This window comes from Saccostrea cucullata, unplaced genomic scaffold (assembly GCF_032062105.1).
Source record: "Saccostrea cucullata isolate Sc308-1 unplaced genomic scaffold, CSIRO_AGI_Scuc_v1 ctg1274, whole genome shotgun sequence".
NCBI classification, from domain to species: domain Eukaryota; kingdom Metazoa; phylum Mollusca; class Bivalvia; order Ostreida; family Ostreidae; genus Saccostrea; species Saccostrea cuccullata.
The window spans coordinates 119408-141761 of record NW_026927398.1 but is presented as its reverse complement, the minus strand read 5'-3'; the positions used below and the strand labels follow the sequence as shown (position 1 = coordinate 141761).

The 22354-nt window shown below is 37.0% G+C and overlaps 1 protein-coding gene across 1 annotated transcript in view; it reads right to left on the bottom strand.

The window, feature by feature from the left end:
- Positions 1 to 156: 156 nt before the first annotated feature.
- The window catches only part of LOC134274341 (cytoplasmic dynein 1 heavy chain 1-like), a 40634-nt gene continuing 18436 nt past the window's right edge, over positions 157 to 22354 (bottom strand). Inside the window, exons 38-88 of the mRNA XM_062756614.1 lie at positions 21995 to 22232; positions 21596 to 21779; positions 21117 to 21329; positions 20725 to 20877; positions 20464 to 20549; positions 20067 to 20223; positions 19753 to 19971; positions 19353 to 19556; positions 18988 to 19155; positions 18470 to 18703; positions 17994 to 18168; positions 17731 to 17884; positions 17404 to 17569; positions 17004 to 17167; positions 16638 to 16824; positions 16215 to 16478; positions 15729 to 16033; positions 15263 to 15545; positions 14959 to 15138; positions 14547 to 14700; positions 13838 to 14033; positions 13173 to 13290; positions 12836 to 13051; positions 12398 to 12536; positions 12153 to 12253; positions 11719 to 11903; positions 11557 to 11626; positions 11322 to 11468; positions 11116 to 11205; positions 10713 to 10773; positions 10354 to 10607; positions 8029 to 8160; positions 7818 to 7912; positions 7512 to 7692; positions 7327 to 7402; positions 7059 to 7219; positions 6790 to 6901; positions 6414 to 6598; positions 6090 to 6203; positions 5830 to 6000; positions 5376 to 5477; positions 5126 to 5244; positions 4934 to 5040; positions 4226 to 4395; positions 4058 to 4081; positions 2481 to 2673; positions 2164 to 2306; positions 1919 to 2029; positions 1732 to 1789; positions 1166 to 1262; positions 157 to 513 (exon numbers count right to left, since the gene is read on the bottom strand). Coding sequence (XP_062612598.1) covers positions 342 to 513; positions 1166 to 1262; positions 1732 to 1789; positions 1919 to 2029; positions 2164 to 2306; positions 2481 to 2673; positions 4058 to 4081; positions 4226 to 4395; positions 4934 to 5040; positions 5126 to 5244; positions 5376 to 5477; positions 5830 to 6000; positions 6090 to 6203; positions 6414 to 6598; positions 6790 to 6901; positions 7059 to 7219; positions 7327 to 7402; positions 7512 to 7692; positions 7818 to 7912; positions 8029 to 8160; positions 10354 to 10607; positions 10713 to 10773; positions 11116 to 11205; positions 11322 to 11468; positions 11557 to 11626; positions 11719 to 11903; positions 12153 to 12253; positions 12398 to 12536; positions 12836 to 13051; positions 13173 to 13290; positions 13838 to 14033; positions 14547 to 14700; positions 14959 to 15138; positions 15263 to 15545; positions 15729 to 16033; positions 16215 to 16478; positions 16638 to 16824; positions 17004 to 17167; positions 17404 to 17569; positions 17731 to 17884; positions 17994 to 18168; positions 18470 to 18703; positions 18988 to 19155; positions 19353 to 19556; positions 19753 to 19971; positions 20067 to 20223; positions 20464 to 20549; positions 20725 to 20877; positions 21117 to 21329; positions 21596 to 21779; positions 21995 to 22232 — 7988 coding nt within the window. The 3' untranslated portion in view covers positions 157 to 341. The remainder of the gene's footprint in view (positions 514 to 1165; positions 1263 to 1731; positions 1790 to 1918; positions 2030 to 2163; positions 2307 to 2480; positions 2674 to 4057; positions 4082 to 4225; positions 4396 to 4933; positions 5041 to 5125; positions 5245 to 5375; positions 5478 to 5829; positions 6001 to 6089; positions 6204 to 6413; positions 6599 to 6789; positions 6902 to 7058; positions 7220 to 7326; positions 7403 to 7511; positions 7693 to 7817; positions 7913 to 8028; positions 8161 to 10353; positions 10608 to 10712; positions 10774 to 11115; positions 11206 to 11321; positions 11469 to 11556; positions 11627 to 11718; positions 11904 to 12152; positions 12254 to 12397; positions 12537 to 12835; positions 13052 to 13172; positions 13291 to 13837; positions 14034 to 14546; positions 14701 to 14958; positions 15139 to 15262; positions 15546 to 15728; positions 16034 to 16214; positions 16479 to 16637; positions 16825 to 17003; positions 17168 to 17403; positions 17570 to 17730; positions 17885 to 17993; positions 18169 to 18469; positions 18704 to 18987; positions 19156 to 19352; positions 19557 to 19752; positions 19972 to 20066; positions 20224 to 20463; positions 20550 to 20724; positions 20878 to 21116; positions 21330 to 21595; positions 21780 to 21994; positions 22233 to 22354) is intronic.

Below are 22354 nucleotides of genomic sequence, written 5' to 3'. Positions count from 1 at the left end.
ATCTTATCACAAAGATGAAATATACCAGTAATTAAGAAAACATTTGGTCGATTTTGAATTCTGGAAGCTTTTTTTAAATCTCTCAATTATTAAACCCACCACCATTTGTAATTTTGAAGTTTTTACCCATATTAAAGACCAATATTTACCTTAGGAATAGCACTGACATTCTAAGTATACAGGAGCTACAAGCAAACACTAAAAGCAAATTCTGTCATATTGTGTTCTAATACATGTTTATATATAGAGAGGAAAGTTGCAAAACAAAAACCGCCACAATTGATACTTTTAAACACAAATAGAGTCAACTGATGGTTACAGTGTGTGAGTACACTTTCTGTTTATCCCAGATCTGAGGAAATAATGGCCACTCCTCTCTCGTAGAAGCTGTGGTCTTTGCCGGACCCCTCACCCTCCGTGTCAAAGTCCAGGGTGAACAACAGATGGGAGCGAGTTGCATTCAGGTACACTGGAAGAGTTACCTTTCCTGCAGTTATGGCATTGTCATCCATTCTGAAATCATAAAAGTTTTATTATAGGATAACTAAAGTCTTCACAGCATGTTTTCTTATTTCAAAAAAGCAACACTGCAAATCACAAAGCTAGGAAATACCAAAGTATGGTAATAAAATTTTTTATATTGTATACTGTAGATCACTTAATTTTCGCGACACCTTATTTTCGCGAGATAGTCATTGACTCTTAATTAGCGAGACAATATTTTCACGAATCGTGTCCATTGCTCTATATAATCTTAAGGAATTCTATTATATGCTAGAATGAAATTTTCTCGAGCTTACTGTCTCATGTAATTACGCGAAAATAAAGTTCTCTCGAATAAAAGGTGATTTACAGTAATTTGTAAAATATTTGTCTATACAAGTTGATGCTTTCTAAGCCTTTATTACAAGGGTATGACAAGTTTCATTTTCTAATCACTGCTGCAAAGTAGCGGAGGCAATCAACAACAGAATCACAAACACTACAGAAACTTTACCTGGTATATACACTGAGAGAATGAAAGAAGAAAAGAGCATGACAAAATACTAGTAATTACAGTCCCTAAAATTCCTAATTAAGTCAGGATGCTGGTACAGCTTACAAATAACTACTTGGCACTAAGCTATAACAACTGTGAACTCATTATAACTGATATACAACTGACCTGATCCATCTCAACAGAGTGACTGGCAGCTCAGTGGAGATTGTGGTACTCAGCTGTAGCTTGTTCTTCTTACAGATGGCTCCTTGAAGCTTCAGACCTACAACAAAGGAATATGGCAAAACATTTTAGTGGCACAGGCAGAAATGCATTTTTTGTTTGCTATGACCAAAAACCTACATGCACATTACCCTGGTAAATACTTATATCTATGAGGCTTCTCTGCTTGTCTTAAAACTTTTTTGTATACAATTTCAAATTTTCAGCAAAAAATTTTTGATCACCTATACTTCTCTCAAGACATTGACCCAATGTACTATAAATTTTGGATTTTTTTTTCAGAAGAAATGCAACATGATTTTATTGATGACACTTGACCAAAAGTGTATTGCAAAGCTCTAGCCATTGATTACACCTTCATGTAAGATGTTTTTGATTCTGTGTTCTAGGTAACGAAAAGTTGCAACATGTACATGTATTTGTAACACTGTACATTCTATGCGTATCTGTGATGACATACATGTTCACATGTTTTTGTTTTCTCTAGAAAAGAGAACATTTCAACATACCCTTAACACTAAAACTGCAAGCATCCATTGATTCGCCAGCATTATCCAAAACTTTCACCTGCAAGAAAGATTCGACTCATAATACATGTACAATGTACATACATTTAAAACACCTTACTGATTAAGTTGTTGGTACTTGTAATTGAAAATAATGTTTTTGGAAATCCAGTTATTTATAGTAACTTACATCCAGGTAGAGCTCCTCCAAGGACCAGCTGTTGGCCTGGGCGACATACTGCCTAGTGGCTGTGATGTAGGCCTCAGGAATAAACAGGCCTCCCAACCATACACTGAAATTCTGCAACAACAAAGAATGAGCTATCACACTCTAGAATGTAGAAGAGAGTAAAGTAATCTTCATTTTTTAACATTTTCAAACTTCATAGCACCAATGTAATGAAGAATAAAATTCTCTGATTTAACTGAACTCACCTTGAGTTCCTTGGTGCCTCCCTGCTGGGTGGTCTGAACTATTGCCTGTAGCTGTTTCACTCTCAGAGAGAAGTCTGTTATCCACTGGATCACAGTAATACCCTGAGGCACTGTGTATCTCCTCCAGGACAAAGGTATTATACCTACAGAGGAAGAAATTGTCCATAATTTTAAATATTCCTGTCCTGAATCATAAGGGTGCATTTCTTTTTCGTTATATGTGCAAGCTTGAATGACAGTATTCATACAAAAGAATTACAATTGTAACTTTCAAAACATGTCGAAATTACTGTACAAAAAGACTGTTTTTTCCTTACCTCTGGAAAGATCTGCCATCATAGAACGATGATGGTTAGTTGGTTTCTTGTCTCCCTGGCAGATCAGCATGACATCTTGTAAGTCCTGACGGATGTCATGTAACAGCTTGGCTCCAAGATTTACTTCACGTTCAAAGAAACGGAACAGAGGATCTTTAATATTGTCTGCTGTTCTTTTTAATGCTCCAACAGCCTGTAATAGGAAAGTGGAATGTCAAATTAAATGTAGAATGTAACAGATTTTTCTGTTAGAAACCGAAATAAATGAGTACATGTATGTTTCCACCCACATAATGATGATACTAATTACTAAATAAAATTAAAAGGAAATCTAACTTTTTGAAAACCATATCCACCAAAATAAAAGTAAATAAATCATAAAAAAAACCTAGAGGCCCGTAGGATACACTGCTCAGCCAAGTTAGCATCTCTTCAGGACAGAGAATTATGTATGTGTAAAATGCATCCCCATTTTAGCCTAAATAGCCATAATTTGTGAGAAAATTTAATCTCAATTTTTCTCTGGCTCTTTGTTTCTGAAAAGATTTTAAAATGACATCACCCTTTTCCCACATTTCCTAAATATCTCTCTTTAAAAAAAAAGGGCTCATCCATTTCAAAATCAACCCCTCTAATTGCAGAACTGTAGCCTTCTGGAAGAGAAAAATCAGACAGATTCACCACTGCATGTCCTATTTTCCTATCCAAGAGAGAGCTACAGTTCTGCAGCTAGAACCTACTTCACCCAACTTCATGTCCAACAATGTTTTATTCGTTGCATGTTTGGTTGAAGAGTAGGATGGAATCGGAACAAGTTTACATTACAGACACACATGTACAAACGCCAGACCTTCAATGATCAGAGAAGCTCAACTTGAGCAAGTACAGCTGAATATAACTTAAAAAAATTACCCCTCTATTAAACGATCATAAATTGGAGATTGTGCATGAATAGTTTTATATAGACATGTACTAGGTGCTGATGATCTGACTGATACCAGCTTCTAAAGGGTAGGTATTTTCAGTACGATATTCAAGGAGGTTTTCAGTTGCCTTTTTGCAATTTTTTTTTATTGCAGCTTAAGCACGTGCAGAAGAAACAAAAATCTTTGGAATAAATGGAGAATTCTGACTGGTGTTGGCAGGGCATATTAATTGACCACACTTACCAAGTCCAATGAATCCTGTGATAATACAGTGTATATGATTTAGTAGCAATGTGTATAGAGGCATGTCAATGAGCATGAATATAATGAATGAAGAAAAAATTCTATGTAGTCATATATAACAGATTGTGATCATAACTATAAATAGAATTCATATCTTTTGGAATTTGTTCTTCTGCCTGTTTTACATGCATATATTTCATCACTCTTAAAATAATGACAAAATGAAGTACTAATTTATATATTCTCATCAGCATAATAGCTAATTTATAAGCATTACCACTGCATGTCCTATTTTCATATGACTGTTATAATTTGTAGCAAAGATTAAACACTGAGATGCAGGAAAACAAAGGTGAATGAAATGGTAATATTTTTAAGTTTTGGATAAAAATAATTTAGACATCAAACCTTTCCTTCCTTAAATATAGAAATCTGCAAGATTTGACAATTATATTCAGGTTGTACATGTGCATGGTTTTAGAAATTATCTCTTGTAATCCGTCAGTTTTAAATTTACTGTATTAGACTGTACTCTACTTTACTATACAACTACTGTACACTACAGACAGTTAATACCTTGGGAATCAGTGACATCCAGGTAGACACAGATGTGTGGAGAGTCCTCATCCAAGCAGGACGGCCATCAGCCAGTCGCTTCTCCTCGTCTTCGGGGGTGGCACCATAGGCCAAATCATCATCTTCCTCAATCAACTGCATCTTCATTAACTTGGCAATCAGCTTAGATCCTGTAAGTACATGTAAATGTATTAATTGTGTTTGACAACATTTCTCTGCCTTTAACATGATACCCTGGCATACTGAATGGCTTACTAATCAAGCAACCTACCAATCAATCAAAATAAATTATCTAGATCTTTGTTTTTGCTATTTTGTTAAAAGTGGAAAGACTGCACACCTAGGTTTGACCTGAGCACTTTCTCAGCATTGTTTGGGAGAACTACCTAGGTTTGACCTGAGCACTTTCTTGGCATTGTTTGGGAGACCTACCTACGTTTGACCTGAGTACTTTCTCAGCATTGTTTGGGATACCTTCCTAGGTTTGACCTGAGTACGTTCTCAGCTTTGTTTGGGAGATCTACCTAGGTTTGACCTGAGTACTTTCTCAGCATTGTTTGGGAGACCTATCTAAGTTTGACCTGAGCACTTTCTCAGCATTGTTTGGGAGACCTACCTAGGTTTGACCTGAGCACTTTCTTGGCATTGTTTGGGAGACCTACCTAGGTTTGACATGAGCACTTTCTCAGCATTGTTTGGGAGACCTACCTAAGTTTGACCTGAGCACTTTCTCAGCATTGTTTGGGAGACCTAACCAGGAAGGAGTCTGGCTGTCGTTCTCCAGCATGTCAGCAAACTGCACAAACTGCTCTCTCCTACAATTCAGATGTAAATGTGAAGAAATACAAGAACTTAAAAGATAAATTAGGACTTGACTTGTGGAGAAAAACTGTATCTTACTGGACTCCATCTGGCATGAGAATCTTTTTGCCGTGTCCATCTACATTGCTGACCAGGGTGAAGTCACCTTCAAAACTTTTAGGTGAGAACAACTTCTCAATAAATGTCGTCAACAGTCTCTGCAATTACATTAAAAATCCTTTTTTAGGAAAAAGAAATTACATGTGCAGATTTGAAATGAATATTCTAAAAAGAACTTGATGACAATTTTGAGTACTTTTAAAGTTTAAATTAAATAAAAATTCCTTACCTGATCAAAATCATTATCAATCTTGCCTCCGTATATACACTGTGATAACAGTGTTTTGATAGCATCCCAAGGTACTTTTTCTGGAGGAAGATTGGTTCGTCCCTGGAAAATTTATGACCATATTACTCTACATATACTGTGCATTGAAATATCCCTTTTACATACAGTGGAGCCTCATTTATCCGGACGCTTTGGTTCCTAGTCAATTTGTCCGGATATGTGAAGTGTCCAGATATCTGAATTACCAGTTAAACAAGACAAAATAACATTAAAAAATTCTGTTCCCATGAAAAGTCCTCTAGATACTGAAGCATCCGGATATCTGGCGTCCAGATATCTGAAGGTCCACTGTATATTTATGAGCATATCTAAACTATTCTCTGTATTAAGAACCAAAGGAATTGTGATGTTAATTTAATATAGGACGTTCAGATTATTTTTATTGAAATATTACCATAGCAACAGAGTCTATCCAGGTATCTAACATGTCACAGGCCACTTTAAGGTCTGATTCTGTGAACTCATATTTCTTGGCCCAGCCCAAGGGTGTGTACCTCATCCTCTCCTGTACAATAGCGTGGAGCCAGGCCAGCAGGAAGTACAGACGGGATCGCTCATTGGGGGCCTGTAAACAAAGACACGTTCCATTAATTCTGACTCTGAAGTAATAATAATTTGCCTTTGTTTTATTTTACATGATAAATCAATGTGTACCTTGCACATTCGTGAGGCTGGGACAGTGGTGAACGTTCTAGATAGATTAGCGGACACTCCGGGGGGTGGCTCAAACACAAAGATACGGCCAGCTCTCAGCAGGTTGGAGGGCAGCTACAATAATGTAAAATATATTCCAGGTTAATTACAACCTTTAAAGCAAAGTGTTATTTATTTACAAAAACTTCCCTGGTAACAATCTTTGACACACTGAACAACCACATTTTATGATTATCCTATTTTTTTAATTCACATAAACTTTCCAGAGGTAACAAAAACTTGACTAATTAATGCTTCGACTTTGTTCAGAGTTTGTCACCAGACCTTAGGATTGATCTCCATGGTGAGGAAGAGTCTGAAGTTGGGGTGAGGGGTCAGGCTGTGAAGTTTCTTCTCCAGGGACACCAGCCAATTGGGGGCCAGATGGACGTTCTTCAACATGACCCAGCGACCAGACTTACTGGAGGCATTTATTGCCTTGTCAGCTTGAGTAAATCCTTCAGCCGAACCTAACAAAGGATCAAATGTATTGTTAATGGGCAGAATTTTTTTTTTTTAAATCTTTTCAAAAAATAAGTTTTTAAACACTTGATGAAAAATAAGATTTTTACATATACATGTATTTGTATATTTCACATAAATATTTTGAAAGCAAATATGCACAATGATTAAAAAATGCCAGTGAATTCACAAAACCTACCTATGGCAATGGATGTCAGTTGTTTCCCAAGCTCCGCAGCCAAGTCATCTACCCATCCACTAGCATCATACCCTGGTACTGAACACATTAACACAGGGGTATTGGCTTTTATCTGTTGAATAAGACAAGGACAGCATTATTTAAGTTCTTCCAAAATTCCAAATTCGGTGTTCAATACTTTGCAATCGCAATAAATAAAATAATCATAAATCAAAAATCAATCATATGCATGGATATGTACAATAGCCAAAAACATAATTAAAATGTACCTCATTTTCAACAATGCCTGACAGTTGTAGTTCTTTTTCAGCATTGTGTAAGAAAGATGATCCCAGGACTTTTTCCACAAACACTCTGGCCATTGAGGTGGTTCTGTCTGGTCTGAAGGCCTGAATGGTCAACAATCCATAAACAGCCTTACAAATAGGGCCTAAAAAAGAGAAGATATCCACAGTGAATGCCAGCGAAACAAAGCATGTTCTGCTGAACACACATCCATGACAATTCACTTTTTCAGAGGATAGAGAAAAGATTTACTGGCTGGTTTGTCTTCATTCCAAACTTTTACGACATCCATCTCTGGTGTGGCACTGTCTATCCATGCCTTAAATTCCTACAAGCAGAGTTAAAACAATAAAATTAGAAAGATATTAAAAACATCTAATTATGATGAAATAAATACAAATGAATATTCATACGTATAAATTAACCCTGAAACCCACCTCATTTCCCTTGATTTCCTGTACAAGGTCTTTGAATGCTCTGTGCTTGGTAAGTCTCATCATGGCTGATTTCTGCTGTGAAGTTAACCCAGGAATTTCTGGGGCAGATTTTTCCCCTATACCAAGAAGTGCTTCTTGACTTCTCATGAACATGATAAATTCATCCTCATATGTGGACTCACTGGAAATAATATGAAAATCAGTTCATTTAATGGATAGAGCAGAAAATAATACTGACTGATCGTAATCTCATGAATCTGCCAATGTTTTAGCAACTATCACAGAGAATATTTTTTTTATAAGTACCTTGGCATTCCCTTCAGACAGATTCTGCTGAGCTGTATAGCAAACGTGACTCTATCTTCATACAGCATGCCTCTTCCTACCCTGCAATATGTTTCCTGAAAAAAAAGCATATAAACAAAAAATTAAAAACATCCAAGTTAAATTATGCTGTGATTGGATTTCTTAAAGACATTGATATGGGAATATGACTAGTTAGAATTCCTCTACCAACCTGGAACAGTTCATTTGTGATGATGTTTAACCGAGCAGTATAATCCTTCACACCATTCAGTTTACTGCTCTGTAGCACAGAGTGGAAAATCTCCAAGAATAGTTGCAGAGAATATTGGTACAAGAAGTGAACCTAAACAAGAAGAAAATCTTTTTGAACCCCAAATTCCAAGTCTTCTTTATGCTCAAATACATGTGAAAATGCACTAGAACAATTCTAGTCTAAACAGAGTGATAATCTTCATCTAAAACATGGTAAGGCCAGCATTTTTTTATTTTTAGGTTTACAAACCCGCCGCTCAAGTTTTTGAATTTTCAGAAAAAAAATAAAATTGAGAAAAACAGATTTTTTTCTTTCCGATGTCAAATTTGAGTCGGGATCGAAATTTCAAATTTACAAACTCGTACTTCCGGTTTTAAATGCATAATGGCGATCATGGCGGGTAATGAAGGTAGATTTGTACAGTCCACAGCAGCACTAAAGCTTGGTTTAATGTAAATATTTATCGATAGGAGTGCCATTCAAAAAGTTTCACCCGTTCAGAGAACAAATAAAATGCTGACGACTTTGTTGCACAATGACATGTTGGTGAGATAATTATGTATCCGTATTCGAAAGTATCTGTCATCTGTCTGTAAATTAGTTTCCTCCCACAGGTTTAAAACTGCCCATGGTAGCTATTGTCAGAGACATTGTTTAGGTTTCTCTTATAGCTTACAGTCTAAGCATCATTCTTCAGAAAAGGTTCTCATTATGGGAGAAGTTAAGTCACAACTAGAACTATCCAATCGGGACAAAATACCCCCCGCTGGGTTTTTCAGAAGTAAGTTTTTGTATAATAAAGATATGTATCAAACACGAATTATAAAATTTTTCTTCCAGTGACCTTGATTCAAGGTCATGACACACCCTTGATGGGCAATCTTTGAGTGAAATAAGAACCTTTTATCAATAAGAAAGATATGGACCGGACACGAATTATTACATTTTTCTTCCAGTGACCTTGAACTTCCCGAAATGACCTTGGGTCAAGGTCATGACACACCCTTGGGTCATGGGCAATCTTTGAGTGAAATAAGAACCTACCAAGTTTATCAATGTATAGCAAATTATTAAATTTTTCTACCAGTGACCTTGAACTTCCCCAAATGACCTTGGGTCAAGGTCATGACACACCCTTGGGTCATGGGCAATCTTTATATGAAATGAAAACCTACCAAGTTTATCCATAAGAAAGATGTGGACAGGACACAGATTTTTAAATTTTTCTTCCAGTGACCTTGAACTTCCCCAAATGACCTTGTCATGACACACCCTTGGGTCATGGGCAATCTTTGTGTGAAATGACATTATCCATAAAAGATATGTGTCAAACATGAATTTTGAAATTTTTCTCCCAGTGACCTTGAACTTCCCCAAATGACCTTGGGTCAAGGTCATGACACACCCTTGGAACATGTTCAATCTTTGTGTGAAATGAGAACCTACCAAGTTTATCCATAAAGATATGGACCGGACACGAATTATGAAATTTTTCTTCCAGTGACCTTGAACTTCCCCAAAATGACCTTGGGTCAAGGTCACGACACACCCTTAGGTTATGAGCAATCTTAATGTGGAGTAGTAGATTCTAATGTCCCTCTGTAAGAAAGATATGGACCGGACACGATTGCACAGACAGACGGACAGACAGACAGACGGACAAGGTGATTCCTATATACCCCCCCAAACTTCGTTTGCGGGGGGTATAAATATATACAGGCATGTAGTATCGTTTTTGGCAGCCAGAAAAATTATTTTACACTTAATTGAAAAAAAATTCCACCCTACTCCCCAATACTCCCTGTCTGTTTTATGAAAGGAATTATTATTTTAGGTCTGAAGTATATTTTAGAACAATTTCTACACACTTACCTAACACATATTAAAAACAAAAATTAAGATATATATTGAAAGAGTTTTAAAAAATTGATTTTTTTAAAAAATCTGTATTTTGTCCAACATCACAAGATTTATATCACTGGCCCCAACTGGTAGATGATGAGATCTACAATTAAAGGTTCTATTTTCCCCTTTGTAACCCTTATGTGTCCAGTGGCAAGGAGCCTGTTAGGAGAGCTTAAAAAAAATAAGCAAAAATTAATGAAGAAAAGTTGATTATGTGTCCAAAAAAATAATTTTATTTTTTTTTTATTTCCTCCTCCTAAGGGACTTTTTCATTTTGATGTTCGTAAACCTAAAAATAAAAAAATGCTGGCCTAAAGTTTCACTGACAGTGCTGTAAGGATGTCAGATCCACACTAGTCCTATGTTGAGCCTGATTACCTGTTGGAGGGCCTCCATGGAGAAGTAGATACTACTACAGGACGTGGCCAGGGGGACGTACTGCTGGGATGTCGTCTCCACCTCCGCCATAATGGCGTCAGTCTCCTCCACTTTACGTGCCACCTCCGACGCCTCCTTCTTCAGGGTCTCTAAGTGACTTATGATGCTGTCGTCATCCAGTATCTTACCTTTGGAAGCATTCAGAGCCTGGAGAAGGGATTTCTCCAGGTGTCGGAGCTTAAGCTGAAACTCACCTGTGAATGATTAAATAATAAATCAATAATGAATAAATAATGAATTAGAAATAAGTTCAGGGACATTACTTAGTAGAAAACCACAGGTCATAATTACATATGTACCTTGCAACTTCAACAGATCTGATCTCTTTGCATCTACATCTGGTCTCTCAGACTTCAGTACCTATAGAATATAACACAAGCTATTATCTCCTTCTTAAATGTACAGCAAAACTTGTTAAGCATAAAACATAAGGATATATTGAAATTTCTTTTGGAATACAAAATCCATACCAATTCTTTTTAAAACTGTATGGTTAAAAAGAACTCTCATGTAAGGAATTTACAAATAAACCAACTGACTTTGTGTTTATAGAGGTTATAGATAAAGTTATTATGAAATATCAAATTACTGATATAGTGAAGTAAAATCAGAGATGCTCTGAACTTAGTTTTACTGTAAATGTATTTCTCATTGTATTGCTTAATATTTTTTTCTTTAAAGCTAGATAATTTTTTTTCAAACCTGATTCAGACACTGGTCCTGTAAACTTCCTCTTGTAACTGTAAAGTTCACAAATGTTACTCTGGAGCACAAATCTGGAGGGAAATCAGCCTAGAAACAAAAACAATATTCCTGTCTTGTAGTTATAAGAGAAGATTGCTATTAACAATCACATACATATAATATTATTGTAACAATGTATTACACCATAGCATAGGAAATCTTACGTTAGGATTCCTAGTGGACAAGAAGATGGTGAACTTGGGAAAGAAATCGATCTCTTGGTCTCCCAGTGTGATCAGTATACGTCCTCCAGTCTTCCTCAACTCTCGGTTCAGGACAGGGTTTAGAATGGGGTCATAGCTCTCTACATCCTACAGACATGCAAAACAGATCTTATTAGAAAATTACCATCCATACACTACAAAGCAGACTACAATTTACTTAGAGAATAATGTTTACCTGCACAAGCAGAGGATTTCCAAATCTCACCGCACTTTCCAAATTCTTTCTAAATGCATCATCAAGGAAGCTAAAAATAGACAATAAGTACAGAAGATAAGTACATCCCTTTTAAGATTTCTAAATTATGAAAATTAATAAGCTTTGTTATGAATTTCTGACCTGGTCTTTTTGATGCCCTTGTCTTTGTACTCATTCATGAGGAACTCTGTGGCCTGACCGGAGGGGTCAATGATCAGGGGGTACCTGTTAAACCTCTTCAACATGATAGCATTCTCTGTACACAGGTCATCAGCGGGCAGAGTGTTGGCCTGCCATCTCACTCGCTCATCAGCATTAGACAGGTACTGAAACATAAGAGCACAATAAGGACCTGGTCATACACTGAATCAGTAAGGCAAATTAAGGGCTCTACATAACTCTACATTTTATAATGTAATTATTTGATTTTTAAAAAATCAGTGTAATTTAAAACTCTTATGACATACATTGTACATTTATAAGTATGTTGATGTACTTTATTCATATTTATCTAGAATTAAACTTCTCTCTGTAATGGTCCTTTATGAGAGGCTTAAGCAAGTCTCAGTTCTCACCTCCACCCTTGCCAGATCACTCCTGAACTGTACACTAGCAGTCTGAAGATGAGTGGTCCATGATGTAAACAGATTCCTCCTCATTTGTTGGTCAAAGTAACCTAGAGAATAGAACAGTGTTAAAACAAGCTTTGCCTAACATCTCAGAACTCATTGTGAAATTGTGTTTAACATACAATTATTTTAATCAAGCATATGCATTCTCATCAACTAAACAGACAATGGAGACATAATGCTATCAATACCAGCATAAGCCATAAAGGCACAGGACAGAAGGACATCTCCTACAATGGTGGACATTTGACTCTTAAAGGTCTCACTGCTGGACTCCCATCTTAGCTTCTCATCATCCAGACTCTTCAGCAGGGCAATACTTCTCTCCACCTTAAATTCACAATCTTAAAGTTTATTTCAATTCTCAAGTGCACATTACATTTTCTCCTACGGATACCAAAATTAGTTAAATTTGAGGGGAAATTTAATATGAATTTTGAAAATCATAGTGGCACTGAATGAAGTACAGCAAAATTATGGATTAAAGATGAAGTCCAGAAATTTACACTCATTTTCTATGACATGAATTCACATAGAACTCTCTCACCTTTAGCAAATACTATATTTCTTAACACTGATATATTTCCTATAAAAAGCACCCCCACCTCCCCTATGTGATGCTAGAGTACCTTGGCCTCGACATTGGAGAGGTCCTGTTTGATGGCCTGGGCCTGACTGATCAGCATGGCGTACTCCTCCTTGTACTTGGCGATACTCTTCTCCAGGCCGGCTATCGTCTTGTTCACCTCCTCAGCTTTCTGCTGATTCTCCTTGGCTTGGGTCTCTAAATCCTTTAGCTCATTTCTCAGAGGATCAATCTTCTTCAGCATGTCAGCATAACTGATCTGTAAAATCAAAAAATATTTTAAGTTTTAATCAAAATCCAAATAAATCGAAGTTTCTAAAATCCAGTCAAGTAACTTAAACACTAAATCACAAGAACTTCTTTCCAAAAATACAATGTACCTGTGCAATGGCCCATTTAACCATAGGACCACAGGCCAAGCTAGCTCTGTTCACTTTTTCGTAGTTGTAGTCTGGGTTGGAGAGGTATTTGTTCTTCATTTTTGCACGAATATCATCCCTGTAAAATTAAATCGATTTCTAAATATAAGTTTCAGCTTCATTTGGTATAATATTGCTCTGTCATAGGCTATATTACATCAGGACAACATCAAATATACCTGGACTAGGTGACTTACGTAATGTCTTGAGTTTGCATTTTTACGATGTTAGGAACAAAACTATCCTTAATTATGTTAGTACGAATAGTTTTCCAGTCCTGTGCGTTTTCTCCTACCAGCAGACATATGGCCTCCAGGGCCATCTTAACTGCAGGAGGAGGGTTGCTCATGGTACGAATCTCGACCAGGTCTTTTTTCTTTATACCCTTAACAGCTAGCATTAAGAGACAAAATAAGAAAACTCTAATGACAATTATAGTCCCAGCAAGCAACATTGTCCCTGCACATGGATTCCATAAAATTCATTTTGAACTGTTGCCAAAACTGCATTATTTTAATTCATACTGATCTTTTAACACCTCAATATATATTGATATTAACGTATGCTGGAGTCCTACTGGAATCCATCTGGTAGGAAAATGTTGCATTCATAAAAAAAAAACTTACGATATATTGTCAGTGGTGAAATGGACAATTGTGGAAATAAAGTTTTCTCTCATGATGATACCACGGAGGGACTTCCAGTCTAAGTCGGTCTCTCCCAACAGAGTACATATAGACTCTATGGCAATTTTCACGACAGGAGGGGGGTTGGGCAGAGACTTGACCTCAACTAAGTGTTGTTTCTTGATGGATTTAACAGCTGGTTCAAACAAACAGGACAAAAAATAATAAAATAAAAGCATGCAAAAAGATAAATATGACTACATTACTACTGAAAAAGCAATTCAATTGTCTTGAATAATAGATTGTTACACATTGTGCTGGAGTCTCATGCAAATACATTTGAAAATAAGATCATTTTTAATTACATTTCAACAAAAAAAATAAATCTTAAATACTAATTACATCTCTATTCAATACATTAAAAGAAACTCAATTCACAGTATATATTACATGAACTTAAATCATACAACACATATAAGCAAATGAGGATTTGAAATCTACATTTATAAATGTCAACTGATTCACATTCAGACACACGTGATCAAAATCACAGCAGAAAATGTTGAAAAACCATAAGAAACACTAACACTTTTTTGAAGGAGGATACGTTATCCAATGATAAAACCCTTTATTTCACACTTTTCCTATTTTTAAATGCATAGAAGAACTGTACATTTTGTGATCTGTAAGTAATGCTGTGTGTACTGACCTTGCTGGGCCTCTATGACAGCGGGCTCTACCTGGGCCAGGTCAGCCTTGACGTCCAGCTTCTTCTCATCAATGACCTTGGTCTGGGCCATTAGAGCGGTTTGAATCTCCTGGGACATCACCTTCTTGGCTTCAGCTTCTTGTTGATCTTTTACCTAATTCAAAACAGAATCTTCTAGTTATTCTCAAGAACGTTTTAAGCCTTAAATTTTACTTTTAATTAATTGGTAATCCATCAATCAGTCAAACAAAATACATCTTCAATCTTCCGGGTGCACAGAAATTTACATCCGATTCTGTAACCAATCAAACCTCTTGTTACAAGCTAAATAAGAAATAAATTTATAAATACACACTGCTGCTGTTTTTTTACTATGTCCTTAACCATTAAGATACTATCTGTGCTGACTGACCATCTGTTTGAGTTTGGCGTTAGCCGCGGCGTTCTTCTCCTCCAGTTCCAGTCGTTTGACAGACAGTGATTTCTGTAACTCCTCCACCTGTTCTACCGTCTCCTTGATTTTCTGGAGACCTATGTTCAGGTGAAGCTGTTGTTCCTCCAAGTCAGAACGCTTCTCATTGTACAGCTTGGCCTTATAAAGAATGAGTATGCCAGATGTTAGAGGTTTTAATACAATGATTTTAAAGTTTAAGATCTAAGTAAGAATTGCTGCTGATAACATGCATCCACAATGTACAAAAAAATTATAAGCTTACAAAATGGTTGATGAAGTCCAGATAGTGTCGTGGGGTGACAGCGGTAATTCTCCCTCCTCTCTTCAGAACACGAGCATTAGCCTGATGTAGAGACAGGTGGACAAAGACGAAGGCATTGATGACCACCTCACGATGTGACGGACTGACTGGAAGCTCATGCATGGCCGGAATATTCTCCGGAGCCATGTAGTTTCCTTTCTCTAGGTCTATCTTGTTTGTGAATTCACGACCAACCTGGTACAGGGCTCCATTGGACCAGTCACCAAACCAGTTCAAGACACACCTGTAAACAACATTTTAAGAATTTTCAACCATATAGTGAAAAATGCAGGCATCCATTCATATACATGGTCACAAGTAGGTCATACTTAATGTGAAAGTCCATGTACAATGTATATGTAGAAAACAAACATTTTTTTTAAAAATAAAAACTCGGTTCATAATAAATGCAAGAGAATCACATTACCTGTTGAACAAGGCTGGTGATGTAGAAGCTCTATCTTTGAGACCTTCAGTTGAGGGGTTCATTGTAAATACTACATGTAAGTTCTTCATCACCTGTCCTGTGAACCATTTATAGAGCTCCTCCCCCGAGTCTAACATGAGTCCCTCCCTCTGGGCCCCCTCCTTACACTGGGTCATCAGAGTGGTGTACTCATCTCCCTCAAACAGACCTGGCACCTCAGCATTGGCCAGCAATGTGTTCATTCTCTCCAGGAATCCAGAGTCCAACACATTGGACTCATCCATGATGAAAGCTATCTTCTCATCCTGTGACAAAAACACTTATAAATGTAATTTTGTTTTTGCTGTATTTCATTTCTGTTTAATACATGTTCTCTGAGACAAATTGATGAAGATAAAACAATGGAAACAACCAATTTTCTCCAACATAAATTACTGAAATCCCATATTCCTTACATATTTTTAGTTAATTCTAGTTTTACAGTACCTTGCATCCAGATCTTCTCAACACATTTCTCAAGTCCTCATCAAAGTCTGCTGCGGAGTACTTGTTATGGACCTTGATCTGATAGGTACTCAGTCCATTCATCCAGGCCACAAACCTGGACAGAGTTGTCTTTCCTGATCCACTGACCCCTATCAGGAGAACATGCCCCTGAGGCTGTCTGAAAATTCTGTCAATCCTCAGCACGTGGTCCAGAACCTCATCAAATAACACCAGGGGGACATCCAACTCCTCCTCATAGAAGACCTACACAAAACCACAGATTATTCAACAGTTAATCATAAAGTTATTATGCTTCTTATGTTTTCCTTCTAATTGATGTATACATACATGCATCTTACTTACCAGCCAAATTGCAATGATTTGAATTTCTGACTTTATAAAACATTTTGAATTGAAACTGACCTTAAGCCTGGCTTTGACATATTCCCTCAATCTCTCTCTGTCCACTGGCACATAGTCCTTGGAGAGCCAGTTACTGAACAGGATGGGTCTGGCTAGGGCTGCTTCACGATTAATGTTGGGGAAGTTTTTGAATGCAACAGCATCTACATTTTCATCTGTCCATCTTCTTTCCTCATCTTCAATCAACCTGCATTTCCACATTATTGAATATGTAAACTCTAGCAACACCTTTGTCTGATATCCTTACAAGTGTTTCTTGGCATGGTGGGACAATTTAAAGGTTATTGGTTTTCTGGACTACTAGGAATAGTGTGCATTACAAGTAACATAGTAAAAGTGTTCAGTGTCTCACTCTCATTTTCTCACCTATCTTGGAACAACCTCAGGGCTTCATGGGCCCAAATTCTGACCAGGCCGTCCACATCTAAGTTGTCCAGAGGTCTGAGGGCCTCGCAGATACCACGCACCCACCGAGTCATCTCTCTGGGACTGTACACGTAGTGGGGCTGCATGTCCTGGGTAAATTTCTCCTGATGAAAGGAAATAAATAAAACAATATTCAAACGACAATACGATTTTTTTTTTTATAGCATAAAATAACTATGTCAGGATCTTTTGTATCCTTTTTTTCTATTATCATGTTCCACTTTTTTAATTTTAATTAAACAGTAATTACTTCTAAAAATGAATAAATCAACATATATGTAAATATCAAAATTTAAAAACATGCATAAATCTATTTACTGGTCCTACTCTAAAAGATTACCTGTGACATGAGATAGAATTCCACCATAGCATTGGTTAAAGGCTCTGCATATGGTTTTAGACTGGGAACAAGTCTCAGCATGGCTCTGTTGAAAGTTCCATAGATCTGAGTCAAGGAAATCTTTCCTGGGTAGTCAACATACACCACAGGGACATGTCTCAAAAACCTGTAAAGTTAAACAAAATAAAAATATACATATTTACCATATAAACTTACCAACAATGCTAATGTAAAGAGATTTGTTTCTTCTCTATATCAGCCCTCATTCCTGTGCATTCTTAACTTACTGAAACCTCCTAGCCTCTACAGATTAGTGCTGCTATTTACCTGTGAGACAGGGGTTTTCTCCCTGGATCAGTGGGAGGGTTACAGGCACCCACAAACTGCATCCTCTCAAACTTGACCCAGGTGTGGTCTGACGTCCTGTAAAATCCTCCATGTTCCAACATCTGTCTCAGGAAGGAAATCACACGCTGGGTGTCTGTACGGAAAATAAGAGCAAAAAAAAGCAGTGAGAGTTACACTCAAACTGGAGACTTAAGGACATTGTGAAAAACAACATATTTAAAAGGACTCCTGAATTAACTTACTGTATCTATCCATATTTGGCAGATTTATCTCGTCACAGAAGAGAACCAGCCACTTGTTCATCTGTATGGGGGACATCACCACCCCGTTGGGAGTACGTCTGTACTCACAGTATTGGTCAAATGTTTTCAGCAGCAGTTCTGGTGTTGTGGCACTAGAAAAGTTCAGACCAACCACCTGTAACAGAGAAATGTAAACAACTGTAATTTTCTGAATCAAACTCACTTAAAATGCTGAGTTCCTTCAAAAAGAAAATGCACATTTAGTTTTTGGCTTTCTTGAGGCGAGGTGTTTGCTTCTGTGTAAACAAGTATTAATTTATCATCTGCACGTAAATTTTTATTTACTGCACATGTACAAGTATTAGCAAAGGAGATTTACAAATTTTTCAGTCTCCATACAAAGTGCAAGATATTGTATTTCTTTATTTTCTATTACACAACAAAGTGCTATATCTATACACAGAAATCCTCCTAACCTCCATATCTGGTAAGGATCTGAGAGCACTGAACAGTGTCATGGTTTTTCCTGAGCCTGGGGGACCACACAGTACGAGGGGTTTGTGTTCTGCCAGCCAGGTGTATAGCAGGGCCTCGTGTCTGACCGTGTCGATGGTGGGGATGACCACGTCTGGGGCGGCCACCTTATGGGTCTCCACCTCCACTACAGGGACTTTAGACTGCCAGGGGATCCATTCTCCAGATATGGACACCTACAAACAACAGGGAAGGATATGCAAGTCAAACATTATTATATTTTATCAATATTTAGCCTAGTGTCTGAATTCTAAAATGTTTGACTGCACTCAAAACAGTATTTCACATACAAAAAAAGACTCATTTTATGTATTTTAATCTTCATTAATGTATGCAAGTGTTATACATGTACAGGTATATTTATAAAAGTTCTTAAAACAAATTGTTAAGTACAAGGTATAATTGCTAAAAACACATGAATCAAACTGTTAAAGTGAAATCCGTTTACAGTGTAAGTTACCTCGAAATCAATGATGAGTTGATTGGTGGTGGGTGGCAGTGGAATGTCTGTGATTCCTCGGACAAAGTCACCGAGTTCTTGTCGACTCTTTAGACGTCCATCACCAGACATAGACCACAGAATGGAGTAGATCAAGTACTTTGTAATGTATTTCTCTACCTGGTCTTGCTGAAAGTCAACACTTAAACCATATCAGACTGCAACTTTTATGTGATGTTTTCTTTTATGTGATCTTTGTTTAACTAGTTGCAACTTTACAAAAAATTATGCTTATCAATAAATCAACTTGACCTCAATTATTAAAGCAACTTTCAAAATTTACATTTTTCTGTAATTTTAGATCTCCACATAATATAGCCCCTTACCTGCATTGGGAAGTCCACATGAGTGTTATTGTAAGCTATAATGTTTCTGACTCCTTGGTTTATCATTGAAAACAGAGAACTGAGAGCTCTCAATCGAGTAAAGTCCATAATGTGATCCAAACTTATAGCATACTCCAGTGCACGGTTCACCACACCATCAGAGTTAAAATACGGACCCAAGATGTTAGCACAGTCTCTCTGAACCTAGAAATAATCACAATACACTATACCTATACTTTCAGGTGCCATTTATCATTTAATATGGTTATTTTTTCTCTCTGTCAATGTAAAATAAAGCATTTATTAACCGTCACATTGAAGTAAAATGTACATGTTTCAAAGGAATGACAATGAATGTGAAGGTTAATCTTAAATATTACAGCAGCCTGAAAATCATTACCTGCATTGTAGCAGACAGAGTTTCCTCTGCCTCTCCTGTGAGGACCTTAGGTGATTCTTCCTCCCCCTCGTCTAGTGACACATTCTTCAGTGTTCGGAGGTAATTTTCGTATATCATCTCGGGAGACAGGACGTCTTCACTGAACCACACCATACCACACCTACTGACCGTGGCCAGGGTTGCAAACTTCAGGTCCTGTACCTCAAACATGATCCTCACCTGTATATCAGATCAAGTCAGATTAGTCTTAGAAATACATGTAGTATCAGCTGCAAGTCTGCAATGACAATGTTCATACACAAAATAGTACATACATTTGGTGGAATGGCCAGACGTTCTCCATTGGGGAGGGTAAGAAGTTTGTTTTCGTCTAACACAGAGTTTAAATTTTCTACCCATTCAGGATCCACATCACCATCAAAGATAATCCACTGTCTCTTCTGAAGCTCTCCTCTCACATTGTCTATTATCCTGTAAAATATCTCACATTACTATCATCTACTACCCTGTATAATATCTCTTAATATCTATATCTATTATATACATGTATTATCTCAAATTATCTAATATCCTGTAAATGTCTCCTACTATCTATTATCCTGTATAAAATCTCACATAATATAATACCTCACAAAATATCTAATGAACACGGGTCATGGAATGAATTTACTTAATACGTCACAGTTTAAGTACAATGAATCTTATACTCACTTTCTTAATACATGAGTAAAGAGACCATCAGACCATTCTCTTGTATTGGGATCTAGAGTACCATATAAAGCCTCTTTGGAAATGGACTGAAAACAGAATCATACCTCTAATAAACATGTTCTTTATCTTTTTTATTTATAAAGTAAGTACCTTTTAAACATACTCTATTACCTGATCTCTGATATTTATTCAAGATCATTATAACTGTGTGAAGTGGATTGCATGCAGACATGATAAACTATGAGAGGAACTATGTGATACCTTGGGGTCAATAACATGAGCCACGCCCTCAGTTCCCTCCAATCTCTCCAGAGCTTTCAGTAAGACCTGCCACGCCTTTGACTTTCCACTGCCACTGGGACCCACCATCATCAAACCATGATGGAGGTTTGTAATCTGATACAGCTGTAGTACCTACAGATAATCAAAGCAATAAACTCTCATTATTAAATCTATTAACGCCATGTACAACTTAGTTTTTTTTTCTGTATTTACATTGTTTGGTATATTGCATGAATATGTTAATATTTGTCGGAATATCTCATATGCTCCCAATATTTTACAATGATTTGATGATAAACTGGGTTATCCATGTATCATGGGTAAAGAAGCCTCTCATTTTCAAAGGATGTGAACTATCAGTGAGACTCTACCTTTGACACCCACTGTGATCCTTGTTCGTCCTGTTCTCCGTATGTGAGGTACCTCTCCTGACACACTTTCTTGATCTCCTGTCTGAGGGCGGTCATTTCAGCTGGGTCGTACTGTACCCCGGGGAACACATCAGACAGTAAACTGTACAGGAGTGGGATATCTTCAGCCACCAGCTTAGGTACCACTGTCTCCATAACACTCTGTATCAAAATCTGCAACACAGAATAAGCATAGTACACATTACAGTGTATCTAGATTCCATAATCTTCATTAATAAATAAATATTTTTACATTTACTGCACTGTACATGCAACTATATTTAAAGACATCATGTTCTTCTTCCATAAAATTAGACTGTTTTATGACTATTGCACTGTCCATATACAACTACATGTACATGTATATCATTACTTAAACCATAAGGTACTGAAGGATACTTTTCAAATTACACAATTCCTTTCTATGTACTGTATCTTACTTTCTGTTCAGGGAGGTTTTCAGCAATAGACCTTTCGTCTACATTCTCTCCTCTCTCCAGCATTCCTTCACGGACTTTCTGTATCTTGTCCCGCTTCAGATTGCCGGCACTTACAAGTACACTCTTCAGGGCTCGTAAACCAAAGTCATAATGAGATTGTGGAGACAACTGCTCATCACAAAGCCTGACAAACACAAAACCCACATTTTAATAAATATTCATAGTGTCATCTGTGATGAATAGACATATCATAAGCTGTAAACATTGAGAACAAGTATTAAATTTAAACTAAATTTGTTACATCAAAAGATTTAGTTGTATATAAATAAGAACATGCACACATCATACAAGCACATTTAAAAATACTTTTGCTGTGATTAAATTAATGTTTTTTCTTACTTGAAGAAAGGAACAATTTTTTTAGCGAGTTTCTCAGCCATCCTGAATCCTTGAGAATACAACATGACTTGAGCAATGAGTTGTCTGTCTGGTTTGGTCATTGCTAAACTTCTGAACAGCTTCTTCAGGTTATCTGGGAGATTGGATCTTCCGGCGTATCCAGGGTTCATGGTGATAAACACGGCCATGTCTGGATTTACTCGGACCTGTTTACCAATCAGTTCTACTGCAGTGGAGGCTACAAGGCAAATGTATGAACACTTACATTGATGTACAGTGAGAATTTGAAAAACTTTTGTTTACATGGCCACCAAACCCATCTTCTCTAATCACACTTCAGATTAATTTTACCATTTCAAA